We start from the raw sequence: 17,474 nt of genomic DNA on the forward strand, positions 1-17,474 counted from the left end.
CAAGAGCTTTACAAACTACTGGGATGCATATCGCTTCAAGTAAACGTTTATTTGTTCTCGAAGAACAAACAGCACCGTTCCAGTTGCAGAAACATCATCGGTAGAAATTCCTTGCTGAAATCGTTCTTCCAAACAGCTATTGCCGAGACAAATAATTGTCTTTCAATTATTACACAGTTGCTGGTTATATATACAACTACGACGGACAATTAAAATCATCTCTATGACGTAAATTACCATTCACACAGAGTACGCTGTCAGGTGTAATTCGAAACTTTCATCGCGAAATCGCGGTACGAATATTAAATCCTTCGTGTTACGGTATGCACCGAAGGCGAAGATTGCGAGTGGGATGGTCACTATCACCGGCAAAGTCAATTAAAGTGAAAAAGTTGATTAAAAGGGACGTTGACGTAGCGCGCACGCTGTCGAGAATGGTTCCGAGATAAAGTCCGGGGATTGTTTGTTCGTTTCTGCAAATGAGCTGGTGCACGCCCCCGTCTCTTTATTTACCTCACGGTTTGCCACCCCTACTTTCTGCCTCGCCAAAAAACTCATCGCTTTTTACAGCCTTATTTCCTCCCCCGTTCCGGTCCTCTTCATGAGAACTCGAAGACTCATATTTCCATGAAACACCGTAATCTCGCGTAATCGTCTATTTACCGCGACCGCGTGGTATTTAGACGGAAAAAAAAGAAGAAGAATTGAAATCGCTGTGTGCCTACTTGCAGCAGCCTGTTGTTCAGAATATGAAATATTTCGCTGGAACGTATCTGCGGTATATACTCGCTCTCCATAAAAACGTACTGCTGTGGATCTTCATTTGAGGTAACTAGAGATACGGATAATGTACAAGCGGGGTAAGCTTTGGAGTTTAATTTAAAAAATTTCATTCCACGAGTATACCCGGAGCGTGTACCGAATTTTCTCAATTGCATTGGATGATAAGAAGAATTCTAAATATATTGAAATTTATTATAGCTTGCTTTATTCTTCCATTTTGATTAATGTTTTTGCACCAACACACCTATACCATGATCCTGTGCGAAGGAATATTTCATTAAATATTTGCTTAACCAAGGTGAACGCGGTTCCGAGCATAAACGTAAAACAGATTCGTGCTTGAAAACCCATGTAAATCTGGAACTTCCGCGGGAATTAGTTTAATAGCGGCGGTAAGAAAGCTTTGCGGTTAGGGGAATTTGCAGAAGCGATATTCTGCGCATCCATGCGCGGCGAAACATTCCCCGTGACCCTGTCAAACGGAACTTGGGTTCTTCTTGTACATGCGCTTATGCGCGCGTATACCTCGTATTCCCTTTGACGCCGGGAGCCCTCATGACTCTAATCTGAAGTATGCTATATGTATACACCCGGTTGTTCAGAGGTACATCAGACGCCAAAGGAAGGATGTCGTAAAGGCTGCCGCCGTTCGCTCCACGGTGTTCACGGTTCGTTGGTATCGAGTTTGAATGTTCCATCCGAAGTTAATCGTTTATCACGTGAACTGTAAATGATCGTGGCCCCTGTTAGTAACATTCCAATCATATTTGAATTTCCGTGTCCTGTTCGCGACACGATATTCGAAACAATCGACCGTCTACGAGAAACACGAGTGTAATGAAGGGAATGAATACGTTACTGCAACTTAACGACGAAATCAATTAAAAGTTGACATTTTCGTGTGTAATGGAGTAGAGGAAACTTTTGTCTGAGAAAAGTTTTTCCATACGTAAGAGATTGTCACATTACAAGTATTAGTAGTCAGTTATGATCAGACACATTGGTCAATGTATCAACCGTTCGGAGGCCAAAGTGACCAACTACTTTTTCTTAAATAACTACTCTTATTAAAAAACTGCTCAATTTATGGTTATACTATAATCACATTCACAACTTATACAATATTATTCTCGATAACCCTAACTTCTTTGCGATATGCAAAACGACGAAAGAAAGCCCAAGCATCTGGAACCCTTGAAACTGACAATCACAATTGGATTGGCTTCTCCCTCGAGACTTTTCCTCTTGTATTCACGGTCGTCTATAAAAAGAAATATTGCAGATTACGATTATAAGCGATGGAAAAAGAATCGCCCAGGAACGGGATTTAAATAAGACGTCAACGACGCCCGTCGTCGCCGATTCAATTTATCGCCGACGGTGTCATCGGAAAAATTGCGAACAGAAACGCGAAAGGAAAAATCTGATTAAGGCGCGCATATAGCCTGGCGGGATCGCTGATTCTTTAACGATATAATTAACAGAAACTGAGACGAAACAAAAAAAAGAAGTCAAGATCTATAATCACGTCAGAGCTGCAGAGATGCTTCGATTCCGTGCTCCTCTTCCTTTCGCAGTCGATACTTCCGCGGCTTTCATTATTGGATGCAACGATGGGGCCGAAGAGTTATTAAATCCGTGCCTCGAGATGCTTAATCAAGAACTTCACCGCGGAGGTGCGCTTAAATATGCAAGCGACAGAGGCGCGCGCGTTCCTCGAAGAATAATTGATAACATCCACATTAACCCGTCGCGAGTCCGTGAGACGGATTTTAAAACCTCAATGCAGACAGCTCAGAGGAACCGGTGAAATTCTAGCTGATGTTAAAGATCCTGACGGTCTTTCACGGAGAATCCATTTGCCAGGGGGTTGCAAGCACTCGCGCGAACCTGTTCTCAACGATCCGATTTCCTCTGAATTTTCGAATCGTTTTAAATGACGCGAAATATTCTGCAACACTTGTTTGCATTCACCGAGATTCTATTTTTGAGATTAAAATACGAAAATCGAAAAGGTCTGTTGGAATTATTTTCATCCTATTATTTGGATTTCTTATTTTCTTGTGAGATTCACCCGAAGACTAGACTTCATACTCGAAGACAATAAAGATCATCTGGACGTTAGTCGCATTTGACTTTGTTTCTGAACTCCGTACTTGTACTATTTTGTTTCAAGATTGCTCTCTAATATTCGTTTGTTCCTCCGCTCGTTATAATCTATTTATTCCTCTTGGTCTCGTTACTGACAACGAATTTGTTATACTACGCTCGTTGGGTAGAAAAAGGAACCTTACGTCTTCGATGGTTTTGAGCAGAAAGGGAAGACGAAAGGAAGACTGCAAATGCATTTCAACGTATTAAACGACATTAAGAAAGTAATAGACGTGATACTGTATAGAACTTCGACAAAATGATAAATTAGAGAGTCCTTCAAGGATTCTTTGAGTATGTTCTCCAGAGTCCTCGAAAGGCTTCTCGATTTCCTCTGGCTCGTTTCTGTGTCTACGGTGAATCAATTTTTTTGCAAGTACTGTTTCTTAAAACGAAAGATTAATGATATACCACAAATTCTTATTGATTTCCATAGAACGTCTAATGCTAAAGTGTACTATGTAGATCGATTTAGTACAACTTCGTTTCCCCGTGAGAATTTCGTGCCCTGACACCGTCCATTTCATCACGCGCGTTAAAACGCACTTGCGGGGCTGGCACCTACTTTTCAACAACGGTGTCACGCTAAAAGCTGCCAGCGGTGTACGGCTTTTAAAGCTCATTGCGACACCGATGAGTGCTATTCTTCCGATAACTCTTCTGTGTTTGACTGACGTCATTCGGCACCTGTCTTCGCATCTCGCACAGGTTATTTTATTTATTTTCAGTTAATACGTTCATGGGGCCCATATACGATACTTGTATAAATTTCTAGTCATCGTAACTACACATTCAAAGTCATTTCTATTCTTTAGTATTACTATGTCGTAAAAAAAACTAGCTAGCAACATTATTTCTGCTACATAAGAGGCACTATCAAAGACAAGATTCAAGTTTCCATACGTCTGAATATTCCCTGATAAATCAGTAATCAGCTCTCGATTAGTGATAGAACATCGTCCATAGTCAGACGTGACCTACATCGTAGAACATTGTAATAAAAACGCTATTTCTTCTCAATTTTCGCTATATTAAATCAAATTTAAAGCGTTGTGCTTGTGGTTCCACGAAACATCACCCAGATCTCATCGAACACGGATATTCGCAACTCGAAATTCGACGCCCATTTATCCTCGCTTCTATTTCAATGAGACTCATTCCCCTCGTCACTGGAAAGGCTTAAGAACGAAATACCCGACGGAATATTCCGTTTCCAGGATTACGTTTAATCACGACATCGTTCAAGCGTGGGACAGAAGACGTTCGTGCAGCTACGAAAAACCTCAATATTACATTACCCGGGATACCCGTAACTCTAACTAAAACTTTGGCTTGTGTAGCGCGAATACCAACCGCTAGAGAATTTCGACAGCATTTTCGGGATTTCAACGATACTCCGTGGATAATTCTCCTTAACTATCTCTCTCTCTCCCTCTGACCCGTCCGCTTCGCGGTTATCTGACTTCCTGACTTCAGCCGCATATTAGTAACGGATTACACGAGTTCGTCGGTTAGTTCACTTTCGATCTCCGATCTCTCTGGGCGAAGCTTGAATAACTTTAACTATCGCCGCCGGTATAATAGTTTCGATATTAACTGCACCATGCGCTGCAAGTCCGTCTTGAGTTCGCGTCCGTGGCTAATGTATCGACTAATTAGAAAAGTGATTAAACCTTGACACATAGAGTTTCTTCAGAAAAGAACCCAAATATACAGTTGCAATAGGAAAATAACGTTTGCAAAACATTTTTAATACCAGCGTATATTAAAAAAATGTTAATAAAAAAAACGAATTTCAATTTTCCATTTTACTGTCGATTTATTTTCACAGGATAAGTCGTATGTACCTATATCGTTGAAGTCACGCTTTGTATATTTTTCGTCTTTCAACAAAAGAAATCCAAAAGCCTCAAGGAGACTGTACCGAGGAATTTAATAAAATCCAAGACACCACCGAACCACGGAGGCAACGCCGAGATAGAATTAAATGTTTCGCTCTCGAGCGAATTCTCCCCTCCCTCGACTATGTCAATTTAATATCCGCATTTTTCGACAATACAGGCGATCTCATATCCGATATGTATTTCTGTTTCAGGCCGAAATATGGAGCGTCTTTATCGCTATCCTGAGGAAAAGCGTGCGGAATTTACAGGCGTGTACAGACGTAAGCCTCATAGAGCACGTGTTGCATCGGTTGTCGCGCGCAGAAACCGTTGTCGCAGGTAAGTCAACGTAAATAACGATCCACGGTGGCTGAGATACGACAAATAATTTGTTCCTGTTTCGATACACAGATTTACTCATCGATATGCTCGGAGTGTTGGCCAGTTACAGCATAACGGTGAAGGAATTAAAACTTTTATTTGGCGCTATGAAAGCTGTGAAGGGTAAATGGGTGAGTAACGACACAAAACGAACGAAACGAAGAGAACATTTGGACGAAACTTTCGGACGACCGTTAAAACATCTCATATTTAACGCTCGTATTTTTTCTACTTACACGTTGGGATTTTCTTTTGTTTATACCGCAGCCACGGCATTCGGCGAAGCTGTTGAACGTTCTCCGTCAAATGCCGCAACGAAACGGGCCCGATGTATTTTTCAGTTTCCCAGGCAGGAAAGGATCGGTAAGTCAGTTTCACTTTTTACACCCCTGCTCGCCCTTTTTTGCCCCCTTCTTTTCTGGATCCTTCCCTCGGCCGCGTCGACTTAATCCGTCGAATCGAATGACGTATTGATTCTCCGACGGGTTTTATTCCTGGCGAATAGTACGAGGTTATCTGAAAAAGTATTAGTTCGAAGATCGGTTAAGACTCGTTGAGAAAAATAAAGAGAATTCGGTATCGCATACAGAAACTCTGTAACTTTTGTTTTTCCACTGAAAATCCTGTTCGAAACCTGTGATTCTCTCCTATCACGATTATAATACAGATTATAATATGAACTTTGTAATATTGTATGTTTGATTATTATTTTCACGTCAACTTTTCCAGGCAATCGTTCTGTCACCGCTCGCCAGATGGCCGCACGAGAATGGATTCACGTTTACCACGTGGTTCCGTTTGGACCCCATCAACTCCGTTAATATCGAACGCGAAAAGCCATACCTCTACTGGTAAGTGCTCTTTACGTCAAGCACCCTCGCGGGAACACTCTCCTCGACCGAAGTGGTCGGCTACCTTAAAGAATCGTTTATGTTACTGACCTCCGACAGAGACAGAGAGGGGGAAGAAACTAAAGGATGGGGAAAGGGATGATCCCATTCCACCGTATCCCCTCGATCGAACGTTTCGAATTTGATTAAACGCAGCTTTGTTCCGAGTTCACGCGAAAAAGCTCCCATTGAAGCGTCGCCATCCTACACCAATTTAATCATGTTCTTTCACGCGGAAACAATTCGATTTCCATACAGTTGAAAACCGTTATTCCCATTTACAAAATACATTGTCATCCCCTCGTTCGATGAACGAAACAAAAAACAAATGAATGGAGACAGCGTCGAATATTTTCTCTTTATGGAAATAGGTAACGTTTTACTGTCGAAAGTCATTTCATGGCTACGAAGTAGGAGAATCGATTTTTACACGTGTATATGGGCATTCAACGAGAAATATCTAAATTGAAACGTCTGAATTGTTTGTTTTTCCAGTTTTAAAACTAGCAAGGGAGTGGGATACTCTGCGCATTTCGTAGGGAACTGCCTGGTCCTCACCTCGATGAAAGTAAAGGGCAAGGGCTTCCAGCATTGTGTCAAATATGAATTTCAACCACGGAAGGTACGCGATTCTCGATGCAACGAGAAGCTTCCCCGAATTATTTTTCGAGTATAATTATTTTTTTTACAGTGGTATATGATCGCCGTAGTGTACATATATAATAGGTGGACGAAGAGCGAGATTAAATGTTTGGTCAACGGTCAATTGGCTTCGAGCACAGAAATGGCGTGGTTCGTTTCGACAAACGATGTAAGTTAATTTACCGACCCGATATGTCCAGCTATTCCATTCGCGTATATGTGGCATATTATTAAAATGGAACGAGCGAGCCATATGTTTCGTAACAATTACATTATCATTTAATTTCTTCTAGCCCTTTGACAAATGTTACATCGGAGCTACTCCAGAACTGGACGAAGAGCGTGTGTTTTGTGGACAAATGAGCGCGATATATTTGTTCAGCGAAGCTCTGACTACGCATCAAATATGTGCTATGCATAGACTGGGGCCTGGATATAAGGTACACGGATGAACTGGTTTTTAAAGTGTATTAAATGAAAATTTTGGTAGATTAACCCATTGATGATTAAGACCGACAGCTTTCTCAACAGCTTAGACACGTATAAACTGGATAACTTTTGTTCCAACTAGAATAGTACTGGAATATATCTTTTGTAATTTAAATAAATTTGGTAATTCGTTGTTTTTTTTATATTAAAATGCATCATTTTCAACATATTTACTGGTCTACATAATTATTCTTAGAATTTATTATTATTAGAGCTATTACACATTCAACATGGCCCGTTTGTCTTTGTCCACAGAGTCAGTTTCGTTTTGACAACGAGTGTTACCTGAATCTGCCTGACAATCACAAAAGGGTGAGTGATGAGCCGGAGCTCACGAGCATGGTGGACCAAAGTATGCAGACTGTAAGCATTTTTATTTTCTTTTCTCCCGTTCACATTTGATTTGCACATTGTTTAATCACTCTGTTACTGCGTTCGAGCCCGTCAGAGGTAATTACCCGATAATCGACCATCACTACGAATATCTTTTCCCAGAACAATGAGTTTCTTTGGACGTTACTGCCGGCATATAAGTTTGTATTCATCGACTGCGTGACTGCTTGTTGTGATTTTTTCTCTGTTTCGTACACGTCCGTACAATCTTTCCTTTCAGCCACGAATTCATTTATGCTCGTCTGATGCTTCTTTGTCGTAATTAGATGGTAGCGTTTGTGTTTCTTTTCAGCCTTGTCAGTAGAAAAGTCCCTCTTGGTTTTATTGTTATATGAGTAGCTAAGTTTCGTTAGACGTATTTCGTGTTTATAGAGAGAGTATAAGATTGTTACTCCTGGATATTATTAATAGCAGTGGACACCACGATTAATGGGTAAACAGACTCGCCTCGAGAATTTATTATAGACTAATATCACGTTGAAATAATTTGTGATGTGTGGCACGTTTGTCTACTTAACATGTAACCATCGCTCTCCGTTGTCATAAATAAACTTTGGGAGTACACGTTAAATTTACTTTCAAAGAAGAAAGAAAAGTCACAAACCAGAACAGAAATAATAATACGAGGGCCAGTTTATACGTCCAGTAAACCATCAAAGATTAATTATGACATAAGGTGGTGGAATGATTGTAAAATAAATCGCAAGGAAAATACTAACAATATTATTTTATAGGTGCTTTACGATGGTAAGCTGTCGAATGCAATTGTGTTCATGTACAACCCAGTAGCAACGGATTCTCAACTGTGTCTACAAAGTGCACCGAAAGGCAACGTCTCATATTTTGTACATACACCACACGCCCTCATGCTGCAGGTACGACTACCGAATCTGGGACATTGTCGAAAAACAAACATTTCACAAAGAACTAATCAAATATTCGATTATCTGCTTCCAGGATGTGAAAGCTGTCATCACGCATTCCATTCATAGCACATTGAACTCGATTGGCGGCATTCAAGTATTGTTCCCTTTGTTCTCGCAACTAGATATGCCTTATGATTGCATAGCACCGAACGATGTTAAACGAGATCCCACATTATGGTAAATACAGTTCTAAATGGAAAACCTATTAACGTTTAATGAACCAAATATGATATTGTCGGGACAAAATCTAGGAGTTACCAAACGTGACTGACAGGCACTTACTAATTAACTATTCGTATCATTCTTTCGAAAACAAAGCGACACCGTACTAATATCTAAACGACCAGTAGATTCCGTTTCGATCATTAATTAATAATGAACATAATGAATTTGATATTTCAGTTCGAAACTGTTGGGGTTTATTTGCGACCTAGTAGAGAGTTCGCAGACCGTACAGCAACACATGGTACAAAACAGAGGATTTTTGGTAATTAGTTACATGCTGCAGAGAGCAAGCAGAGACCATCTGACCACGGAGGTTCTCGCGTCTTTCTTGGAACTTACGAAGCACTTGGTGACCTGCCTCAGCGCGAACAGCGACTTGTTATTGAAACAGGTATCGATTAAGTCATTAGTTCGGTTTTAATACGAATTAGAATTAAGTTGACTGGAATAAAGTTACCTTGTCAGTGGATAGAATGTAAACTCGTTGGAAGTAGAAGTGATATTCAGTGGAATAGATAGTAGATTTACAGAGATCGATTAAGTTGAGAAGTGTAGCTTGCACGAACTTAGTAGAACATTATGAAATTTAATCGTTCATTGAAAACAAAGTCAACCGTTATTGAGCTAATTACAATAGACTTTTCTTTCTAATGTCGAAGTAACTTAAGGGAAATCGATCGAGTATGTTCATCTGATGTATTATCTTAACCGGTATGTCCTAAACATGCTGAATAGATTCTAACTTAAGGAAATTACATAAGTATCACAATAACCTAAACAAGACACAGCGAATCGTCGTGATTAGAACATCGAATTTGGTTATTAGGATTTGTATCGTCAGAAGTAGTGTGTACACATGAAGATATCTAGCAAGAACTAAACTGAATCTCCTAGCAAAATGCCCCGAGAAATCAATACCCCAGTATGTTGTAATGCATCTATAACGATCCCTCTGTGACCCCTGAATTGCTTCCATTCCCATTCTGGATCACGCTGTACAATAGCATGAGCATGAGATCCATGAAACGCAGATGTATGTCCGTACGGTTTCCTCTGTATCTATGTATTCTCTATAATATCCGTTGCAATAACTTTCGCGACGAACTGCTCATAGATGCTCGGAATGTTATACGCTGTTTCTAGTGTATGTGTGTATACCTTTTGTTTCCACCGTTTGATCCGTTAAGCATGGTTATACTTTTTCATGAAACTGTATTATGTTAAACGAATCTTTGGATCGCATGCAATCTACCGACTTTTAAGGCTTCCTCATTTCATAATATGGCTACGCAAAATATATGTATATATATATATATATTTTCATTTTATACTATACTGCTTCCACGTGGGAAACTTCTGACTATTATTTTGCAACGCTGAGAAATTCTCTATTCGCTGCGACAGATCTTTCTGAGTTTTCTATCGAAAGACAAGACAAGCGCTGTAAATCTTGCGTTCCGTGGAAATACTATTTTTTTTTTATTTTCGACTGTTTGGAATCTTTGATATCACGCTTCGTGTTCTATCAGGGATGCATACTGCCTTCGAGGAAGCTACTTATGATTATTTTGTTTCTGTGCACACATTCGAAATATTGGGACATCCTTGATTTCGCGACAAGCAGCTGAATCATGAAATAAAGAAAGGTTATTGTGTGTCAAATGTCTATATAAAGAAAAATATTCAATTGTACGTATTGACAAATTTTGGAAAATCGTCCATTGATTCCTGTGTGAACTTTAAAAATTTGTCTCAATATTGCCTTTACAGTTACCAAATTCTCAGTATTGATTTCGGTGCATGAAGTGTATCAGTCTTATATCTCCTCGATATTTTTATTTTGTTATAACTGTAAGAAATTGTTTCAATGAATTTCTTGGCACTTCCGATTCTTTGGTTCCTTTCCTCGTGTGCTTCCTCATATACAATACCCTTGCACAATTGTAAATGTTCTCCCACTGGAAATTCCTAATAAGATTCCACTCACGCGAGCACAAAATTGCAACTGGCCTCTCGATACGCTTTCAATCGGCGACTTTACGTTGAACGTTTTCCAAATGGGAACGTAACGAAAGTACTCGTAACTGAACAGGAATTACGAATGAGAGTCATAAGAACTGATAAAAGTCGGCTAGATTGGTGTGTCCGAAGAACAGGCAGATCTATGGTGATGTAGTTGTTTTACTTTTCATTCCTAACATGGCAGCTATTGGATCACGTCCTTTTTAATCCCGCTCTTTGGATATATACGCCGGCGCCGGTGCAAACACGGCTTTATTCGTACTTGGCCACAGAGTTTCTGAGCGACACGCAGATATATTCGAACGTAAGGAGAGTCTCCACAGTATTACAAACGGTGCACACGCTTAAATATTATTACTGGGTTGCTAATCCGCGAGCAAAAAGTGGTATCACCCCGAAAGGACTTGGTGCGTACTCTTATATACAATCAAATATTTTAATACCGCCATATTTGTTCATTTATCAATTATTGTATTATACGGTTCGATAAATCGCAGATGGACCACGACCCCAACAGAAGGATATTTTGACAATACGCTCTTATATTTTGTTATTTCTTAAACAACTGATCATGATCGGAAACGGAGTGAAGGACGACGAGTTGCAAAGTATTCTGAACTATCTGACGACAATACACGAGGTAATAATTCAACATGGAAGAATTGATTTTAGGCACCGAATTTGATCTGACCTTATAGCAAACGGCCGACGATACTAACTACCTGAAGTTTCTTTATAGGACGAAAACTTGCACGATGTTTTGCAAATGCTCATATCTTTAATGTCAGAGCACCCATCGTCGATGGTACCTGCGTTCGACGCAAAACAAGGCGTCAGAACGATTTTCAAGTTACTCGCGGCAGAGAGTCAGTTGATACGTTTACAGGCTCTCAAGTTGTTAGGTTTTTTCCTCAGCCGGAGTACACACAAGTATGAGAAAGTATCCTACAAAAGAGCGATTCATCTTCTGTAGACCAAACATATTATATTCTTTATTCATTCCAGGCGTAAGTATGACGTTATGAGCCCCCACAACCTGTACACGTTGCTGGCCGAACGATTGCTGTTGAACGAGGAGACACTATCACTACCAACGTACAATGTTTTATACGAGGTACCATTTTTATTTTATGAAAATAATTGTTACTCAAACTTATTTGCATAACATTATATTATAATAATATTTCCTCAGATTATGACGGAACACATTAGCCAGCAGATCCTGTATGCCAGACACCCCGAGCCAGAATCCCACTCTCGATTAGAGAATCCAAGTAAGACCAAAGTAAACTTCACTTTGAATAGTCGGATACAAGTACTACTTATCCTCTGCATGATTTCAGTGATACTTAAAGTAGTGGCGACACTGATTCGACAATCAAAGCAAACGGAACAACTGTTGGAGGTGAAGAAGCTGTTCCTCTCGGACATGACGTTACTCTGCAACAATAATCGCGAGAATCGACGGACGGTTCTACAAATGTCCGTGTGGCAAGAATGGCTGATAGCCATGGCTTACATCCACCCGAAAAATACAGAGGAGCAAAAGATCTCAGATATGGTGTACTCGTTGTTCCGTATGCTTCTGCATCACGCGATCAAGCACGAGTACGGTGGATGGCGTGTATGGGTGGACACATTGGCCATTGTACATTCCAAGGTAAATCACCGTAAACCGACATCTCATCGTACATACCGCGTGCATTCACATATCATCTTGGATCGTTAGGTATCCTACGAGGAATTCAAGCTTCAGTTCGCCCAAATGTACGAACATTACGAAAGACAGAGATCAGATAACATTACGGACCCAGAGTTAAGACAGCAGAGGCCAATCAGCACAATCTCGGGCTGGGATCAACAGCATTCGGGAAATAATGGGTACAACAAACCGTTGCCATGGGGCAATCAACAAAACCATGATGCCCAACACGTTGAGAGGAACTATAAGGTTGGTCTATCTTCTCCCAAGTAATTGACTCATTTATTAAAAATGGAATAATACATATCGAATTTTTCGATTACTTTGTTCAATTCAATCTGATATTCTTCAGGAATTTGACGCATCCGAAGGAAATGACCGATTGGAAGAATCCTGCAGCTGCGACCTGAACTCCATAGATAACACTGAAAGCGACGGCAGTCCAGCGATCGTAAAGTCGCACAGCGAGGCCCCAGACACCCCTCAATCGAGCGAAGTAATTTCCCTGGATTCCAGATTAAGCGACAAACCCGAGACGCCGACGACAGCTCGAGAAATACATACAGACACACCAACTATTCTCGAGGAGGCCAACAGCGAGGCAGTATCCATACCAACGACACAAGAGACTAGTGAAGTGATATCGATCGAGAGCTCCAGCGATATCTACTGCGAAGTGCAGAAAATTGAAACTTCTAGTCCAGATTCGATGGTGGTTCAAGAGGCTCCGAAGAAAGACGAAGACCCAGTGGAGCAGAAATCCCAAGAGCCCGTTCCTGAACCCTCTCCAGCTGAACAACCAGAGGAAAGCAAAAAGGAGGATGAACAGAATGAAGAAGAAGTACCGACTAAAGATGACGCGACTGCGTCTGACTCCACTCCACAAGCTGAATCGCGAGAAGAGGCTGTAGCTTCTACGGAAACCGAAGAAACGAAAGAAAAATCTAACGCAGTAGAAGACACAAATAACGACGATGTTGGTTCCAGTACAGCGGAAGCATCCGAGAAAACCGAGACAACGGATGAAACTCCGACGGAAATCGTTGCTACGGTGGAACAAGTTGTTACAGATAACACTGGTTCCGGTAGCCTGACACCGGAACCATTGATTATCAAGGACATCGAGAAACTACAATTGGAGAACGACCGTGAGATAATCGACAGTGATACCTCAGAAGCGTACTTAACGCCAACGGAGAATCAAGAGAATCTAGGCGACATGAAGAGCAAGGTTTCGGATGCAGAGAAGACCGAAGACAATGTCAGCGTCAACGACGACATTGAGAGTCCGAAGAAGAAGACGGCTGCTGGCGCGGAGAACGGCGAGAATGAAGAGAACGGCGAGAACGCTGAGAACGACGAGAAGGACAAGAAGGGCGAAAACGACGAGAAAGTCGAGAAAGGCGAGAAAGGCGAAAACGATAAGAACGGTGAGAACGGTGAGAACGGTGAGAACGAAGAGAACGGCGAGAACGATACCGAGGAGAACTCAAAGAATCCCAATTGCTCAACTAGCGTAATAGAAAGTACCGAGACCAGCGAGGAGAAGGTAGACGTAGAAGATGCGAAAGTGGAATCAGTAGTGACTAGCGAGTTAATTAGTGAGAAATGCACCACGGACTCTGTGACAGAGGATAAAAGTGATGTTATTAATGATAACGACGACGAGAAGGTAACTGACAAACATTCAAGTGAGCCGTCCACTATTTCTACTAACGTAAGTGATAATAAGTCAGACATTCCAGTGAGAACTGACGAGGTAGAAGTAACAGATAGTGTTTGTAGTAATAGCGATATACAAAGTTCTGTAGATAATGTGACGCAAGTGCCAAATCCTAAGCAGCAAATTCCAACAATATCTACGGTCTGTGATGCAAATAAAAATATGCCCGATGGTGTGCCTCAAATCGTTAGCCCTGCTGTGGTTACGAGGGACAATTCGTTAGTGAACGACGTAACCCTCGATCACGTAGATACCCATCGCAGATCCAGCCTGCCGGCTGTACCCTCCGAGACGGCCGCTGACGAGAACGCAAACAATAACGAACCTCCTTCTTTACCTGTACCCCTGCGGAAAACATCGTCGCCCCAGAAAAGACCAAGGAGTGCCTCAACATCCACGCAAGTGGACCCCAATCATTTTGGTAAGAAGTCTGAACTGTTGATCTTATCGGTTTCGGACTGTAACTCTCGGGATCAAGATCCTTTGAAGCATTATACGCAAGTTGTGAATCTTTCAGTTTCTTAATCCTTTCTATGAGTGTTTACAATCATTGTTTTTTTTATTGTAGAATCAAAAAGAGCCAAACAAGGTAATCCTTCAACGAGACCAATGTTTAGTCCAGGACCGACACGACCTCCTTTCAGAATACCAGAGTTCAAATGGTCCTACATACATCAGAGATTACTCTCGGATGTCCTCTTTTCGTTAGAGACAGACATTCAAGTCTGGCGAAGGTACGAATAATAAATAGATAATAATATATGGTAAGTGATGACACTTTTTTAATACTTGTGCTTCAGCCACTCCACGAAGTCAGTGCTGGATTTTGTGAACAGCAGCGAGAATGCAATTTTTGTTGTTAATACTGTTCACCTCATTTCGCAACTGGCCGACAATCTAATAATCGCCTGCGGAGGATTATTACCCCTTCTAGCGTCAGCGACCTCGCCGAATGTATGTATAATATGCTCCCCAATTATCCTTATATCTTACATAGAAAAGCGGTATCCGGGTGAAAGTTTTTTCTTTTACGGAAGTTCTTCTTTTAATTCGTGCTTGCATATTCATAGAGCGAATTGGATGTAATTGAACCGACTCAGGGGATGCCAATTGAGGTAGCAGTTTCTTTTCTGCAAAGACTAGTCAACATGGCTGATGTACTTATCTTCGCCAGCTCTTTAAATTTTGGTGAACTGGAGGCTGAGAAGAATATGTCTAGTGGCGGTATTCTAAGGCAGTGTTTACGACTGGTTTGTATTATCGTCCACGTAGTACTTTAATTTCTCGAACAGATACATTACTCCTACCACACTATAAAGATTTCCCCTCTGACATTATCTTGAGAATTAGTTCACAAGATTCGTGTTCCGCGTGTTCCGCAGTCACATCGCATTTAAAGACGAAACAGAACATTGTTGAAGATTATTATATAAAATGTTTGCGATGCACACTAATTAGATTCATCGTGTTGATGCACTTTTTGCAATCAATGAAGCTGTTACAGATGATACAAGCACCAATTTCAGGTTGATCCCGTCTTTCGTATTTTCGTAATTTAGACTCCTTTATAGTAGTGATATTTCATTGTTCTCATTATAGATGTAATTTTTTTATCCTGTTTCCAATAGTGCTATGTACTTTTTTTACAATTGGTACTTCATACCAGTTATATTATGTAGACAATTTTGATTTGTTTCAAGTTTTGAAAGACAAAGTTTACCTAGATCAGCAATGTAATAGAAGGGTCATGCTTTGGGTTAATTCTTTGTACACCTACATTTCTGTGTATTTTGTAGTTTAATGAAACATAAAACTTTACATATCAAAGAGAATCAAAAGTTAACGTAAGGATCTAATGACAGAATTTGTCAAGACCTAATATATAGATACTGAAATTTTTAAATTAGAGTATCGAAATGTTCCCAACCACCTTGACACTCTTTTAGTCTACAAGCAAAGTCTTATAAATAGAAATAGCCCTTAAACAAGCAGTGTGTTGAATAGTTGTAATTCTATCAGCTTCTGTATATGTATGATATAGAACTTCAACATGACTGTATACACTCTACTTTTTTGTTATATTCATCTGATGAAATGCTTCTATAGGTCTGTACATGTGCTGTTAGAAACTGCTTAGAGTGTAAAGAACGTGGCAGATCGTACAGCATGTTAGGTCGGCAGATTGGTTCTAGTAATAAATCACAGCACATACAGTCTCTTATACGTGGAGCTCAAACATCACCCAAGGTATGTTTCATCTGATCAAACTTAATTTACATAGACAGAATGTGTATTACTGTCGATTATTTGACAAGTTGCACACAATGCATACTTGTCTAAAGCCATATTGTATACAAAAATAGTAGTCTCTTTAATCATTAATTGTTAGCCTTTTGGAATTAGAGTAAAATAGCGTTTCTATGTCCTATAGAACATAGTGGATAATCTGGCCCATCAATTAAGTCCTGTTAAAGACCCTGAGAAATTACTGCAAGACATGGATGTTAATCGTTTAAGAGCTGTGATATACAGAGATGTTGTAAGTATATCTGTTTATTTAATGTGGAGTACATGGCAATGAAGAGATTATAGCTAATGAGAGGGATATCGTATTTATCATTTCAGGAAGAAACCAAGCAGGCCCAGTTTCTGTCCCTGGCTATAGTTTACTTCATCTCTGTACTAATGGTATCAAAATATCGTGATATATTGGAACCACCAATATCTCAGCGTCCACCAAGCCCAGTTCAAACTATACAGACTAATGGTGCTGGTCTGAGACCAGGCAGTCCTTCAGGTAAGATGTAATTTACTCTTATACCAAATAATTTGTTGCAACAAGGAAGTGCATAAGATTAAAATTCTTCAATGAAACTTGTTAAACATTTCTCAAGCAAGTTTGATAACACAAATAACAATTTCTTAACACTAACATTATGTTAACAGTATTTTGAGGTAAATAATCGGGACCATTTATCAATAACATACATAGTACTTGTTACCACAATAATTGTAAATTATAGGGAGTTATCAACTGCAGGAGCTTTCCAAAAGATGTATTAATCAGACATGCAAGGATTAATTAACTTGATGTTGATATTCAGATATGCATGTTGAGTTACAAACATATGTATGTGTTAACCCTTTAACATATTATACACAAAAATGTTACTGTTTAGTGAAGGAAGACTAACACTAATAATATCGAATTATTACTTCAAAACTCTTACATGTCAGATATATCTTGTTGTATCTACTATTTCT

The 17,474-nt window shown here is 40.1% G+C and overlaps 1 protein-coding gene across 1 annotated transcript in view; it reads left to right on the top strand.

Moving 5' to 3' along the window:
- Positions 1 to 17,474, top strand: part of LOC107192469 (neurobeachin) — a 321,694-nt gene that overhangs the window by 228,595 nt on the left and 75,625 nt on the right. Inside the window, exons 3-27 of the mRNA XM_015581727.1 lie at positions 5,030 to 5,156; positions 5,229 to 5,329; positions 5,466 to 5,561; positions 5,928 to 6,049; positions 6,584 to 6,710; positions 6,780 to 6,899; positions 7,024 to 7,170; positions 7,475 to 7,582; positions 8,347 to 8,487; positions 8,570 to 8,715; positions 8,941 to 9,154; positions 10,970 to 11,192; positions 11,283 to 11,425; positions 11,525 to 11,715; positions 11,791 to 11,899; positions 11,978 to 12,059; positions 12,129 to 12,445; positions 12,515 to 12,736; positions 12,840 to 14,631; positions 14,779 to 14,944; positions 15,011 to 15,164; positions 15,281 to 15,460; positions 16,317 to 16,457; positions 16,642 to 16,749; positions 16,836 to 17,007. Of these exons, the coding sequence (XP_015437213.1) occupies positions 5,030 to 5,156; positions 5,229 to 5,329; positions 5,466 to 5,561; positions 5,928 to 6,049; positions 6,584 to 6,710; positions 6,780 to 6,899; positions 7,024 to 7,170; positions 7,475 to 7,582; positions 8,347 to 8,487; positions 8,570 to 8,715; positions 8,941 to 9,154; positions 10,970 to 11,192; positions 11,283 to 11,425; positions 11,525 to 11,715; positions 11,791 to 11,899; positions 11,978 to 12,059; positions 12,129 to 12,445; positions 12,515 to 12,736; positions 12,840 to 14,631; positions 14,779 to 14,944; positions 15,011 to 15,164; positions 15,281 to 15,460; positions 16,317 to 16,457; positions 16,642 to 16,749; positions 16,836 to 17,007 (5,449 nt within the window). The remainder of the gene's footprint in view (positions 1 to 5,029; positions 5,157 to 5,228; positions 5,330 to 5,465; positions 5,562 to 5,927; positions 6,050 to 6,583; positions 6,711 to 6,779; positions 6,900 to 7,023; positions 7,171 to 7,474; positions 7,583 to 8,346; positions 8,488 to 8,569; positions 8,716 to 8,940; positions 9,155 to 10,969; positions 11,193 to 11,282; positions 11,426 to 11,524; positions 11,716 to 11,790; positions 11,900 to 11,977; positions 12,060 to 12,128; positions 12,446 to 12,514; positions 12,737 to 12,839; positions 14,632 to 14,778; positions 14,945 to 15,010; positions 15,165 to 15,280; positions 15,461 to 16,316; positions 16,458 to 16,641; positions 16,750 to 16,835; positions 17,008 to 17,474) is intronic.

The sequence above is a fragment of the Dufourea novaeangliae genome, unplaced genomic scaffold (genome assembly GCF_001272555.1).
Source record: "Dufourea novaeangliae isolate 0120121106 unplaced genomic scaffold, ASM127255v1 scaffold343, whole genome shotgun sequence".
Taxonomy (NCBI): Eukaryota; Metazoa; Arthropoda; class Insecta; order Hymenoptera; family Halictidae; genus Dufourea; species Dufourea novaeangliae.